Genomic DNA, 1,517 nt, shown 5'->3' on the forward strand with positions numbered 1-1,517 from the left:
TCCATTTGTCATTTTAAGTATCACTCAAGTGATTATAAATATTTTGCCGACCATTGCGCTGTATAATACCTTAACTCCACGTTATATTATCTAAAGCAAAGGAAGGAATGAAAATGTTTAAGTGGTACGAAAAAATTAACTCCAAAGGTTCTCATCATAGAGAGAAGCCTCCTCGGGGGTTTATTCGTGGAGGTCATGCATCTTTGGAAGACATCAGCTGGGAAGGCTAGTGGAGGGTTTGAGACAGGCGACGTAGAGATATCTTGCTGTGTTGAACTTGTTTCTGATGGCCTTCTGCGAGCGTCTTGATGCGTTAGACACACTTGTGTGAAGGCAGTGGAGGCACTCCTGGAAATGGGCAACCTGGTACCCAGAGTACTCAGCGAGCTCACGCCCCCACGGTGGCCGGTCGAGAGTGTGATTAGCGAGGCTCAGGGAAGCGCCAGCAATCAGACTGGCAGGGAACCGCAGGTACGGGTCATCGTCCAGCAGGGCGAGCTCACAAAAGTACTGGGCCAGAATTCTGACACCGCCGGGACCTTGCTGACTTCCCCCAAACGCCGCAGGAAGTAGTAGATGGTCGGGGCACAAATGTTGTAGTCAAGAACTTTGAGCATCTCTTGTTCCATGCACAGCAGATCCTCTTTGGTGTAGATGTCACCGGTGGCATAGAGCAGCTCTCTGCATCGTAGCTGGTACCCTCCCTCGAACTTGGACGCAGTGAACAGAGCAGCTGTGCCGAGCAGTTGGAGACAGTTTCGCTGCGCAGACATCAGGGACAGGAAGCGGTCGATGTAGGAAACTGCCAAGAACAGTTTCTCATCGTGAAGGCCGTATTCATCAGCCAAGGCTACGATCCAGTCCACGAGGTCGCTGCGCATATACGAAGCAATGTGCGGCTGTCTGTGCATGTACCATGGGTCTGGCAGAAGCTGTTGCTCTCGGTTCCTCAGGTGGTTGTACACGTCATGCCAGTACAGTTCGCTCATCTCTTTATCCCGAGTTTCAGTGTAGGACATGTCGAATGTGCGGATGGTTGGGTTCAGGACACCTGAAGGCTCCCTTCAGCCCCCTGGAAATCGGCGAGGCTCTGGATGGGCGCTGCTGCAGTTCCACATTCGGGACCTCCTGCACAAATGATGCCGGCATCATCTCCCTCTCACGTGGAAAACTGCGCGAGAGCAAGACCAGTCCCGTCATGTGCGTCCTCTTTTGCATTCCCGGTCGGGGCATCGTTAGACGATGAGTCTTCCAGTACATCGAGGTCACTTAGAGAAAACGAGTTTTCAAAAGAAGCAGGTAGTCCCAATGACCTGCCTGCCGGAGCCGTCTCCCGCTTGCGCCAATCTCCCCTGGGCGACGGTTGGGAATCCGGATTAGACGAAAGCTCCCTCAGGGCCTGCCTGTTGGTTACGGTCTCCTGCACGAACTCCTCGGCCTTCTCAGGTTGCTCGGGGATCTTGTTTAGGGTTCTCTGGTTCTTGTTGTCGTCGAGGGATCTGTCGCCAGCATCACGT

General features: G+C 53.1%; 1 protein-coding gene across 1 annotated transcript; it reads right to left on the reverse strand.

The window, feature by feature from the left end:
* Positions 1-449: 449 nt before the first annotated feature.
* LOC144162397 (cyclin-A1-like) lies at positions 450-1,019 on the reverse strand. Its single transcript, XM_077692907.1, has one exon. It carries the CDS (start codon positions 1,017-1,019, stop codon positions 450-452), a length of 570 nt encoding a protein of 189 aa, XP_077549033.1.
* Between the last annotated feature and the right edge of the window lie 498 nt (positions 1,020-1,517).

This window comes from Haemaphysalis longicornis, unplaced genomic scaffold (genome assembly GCF_048455015.1).
Source record: "Haemaphysalis longicornis isolate Haplotype H1 unplaced genomic scaffold, Haemaphysalis longicornis Haplotype H1 scaffold_1, whole genome shotgun sequence".
In the NCBI taxonomy this organism is placed as follows: Eukaryota; Metazoa; Arthropoda; class Arachnida; order Ixodida; family Ixodidae; genus Haemaphysalis; species Haemaphysalis longicornis.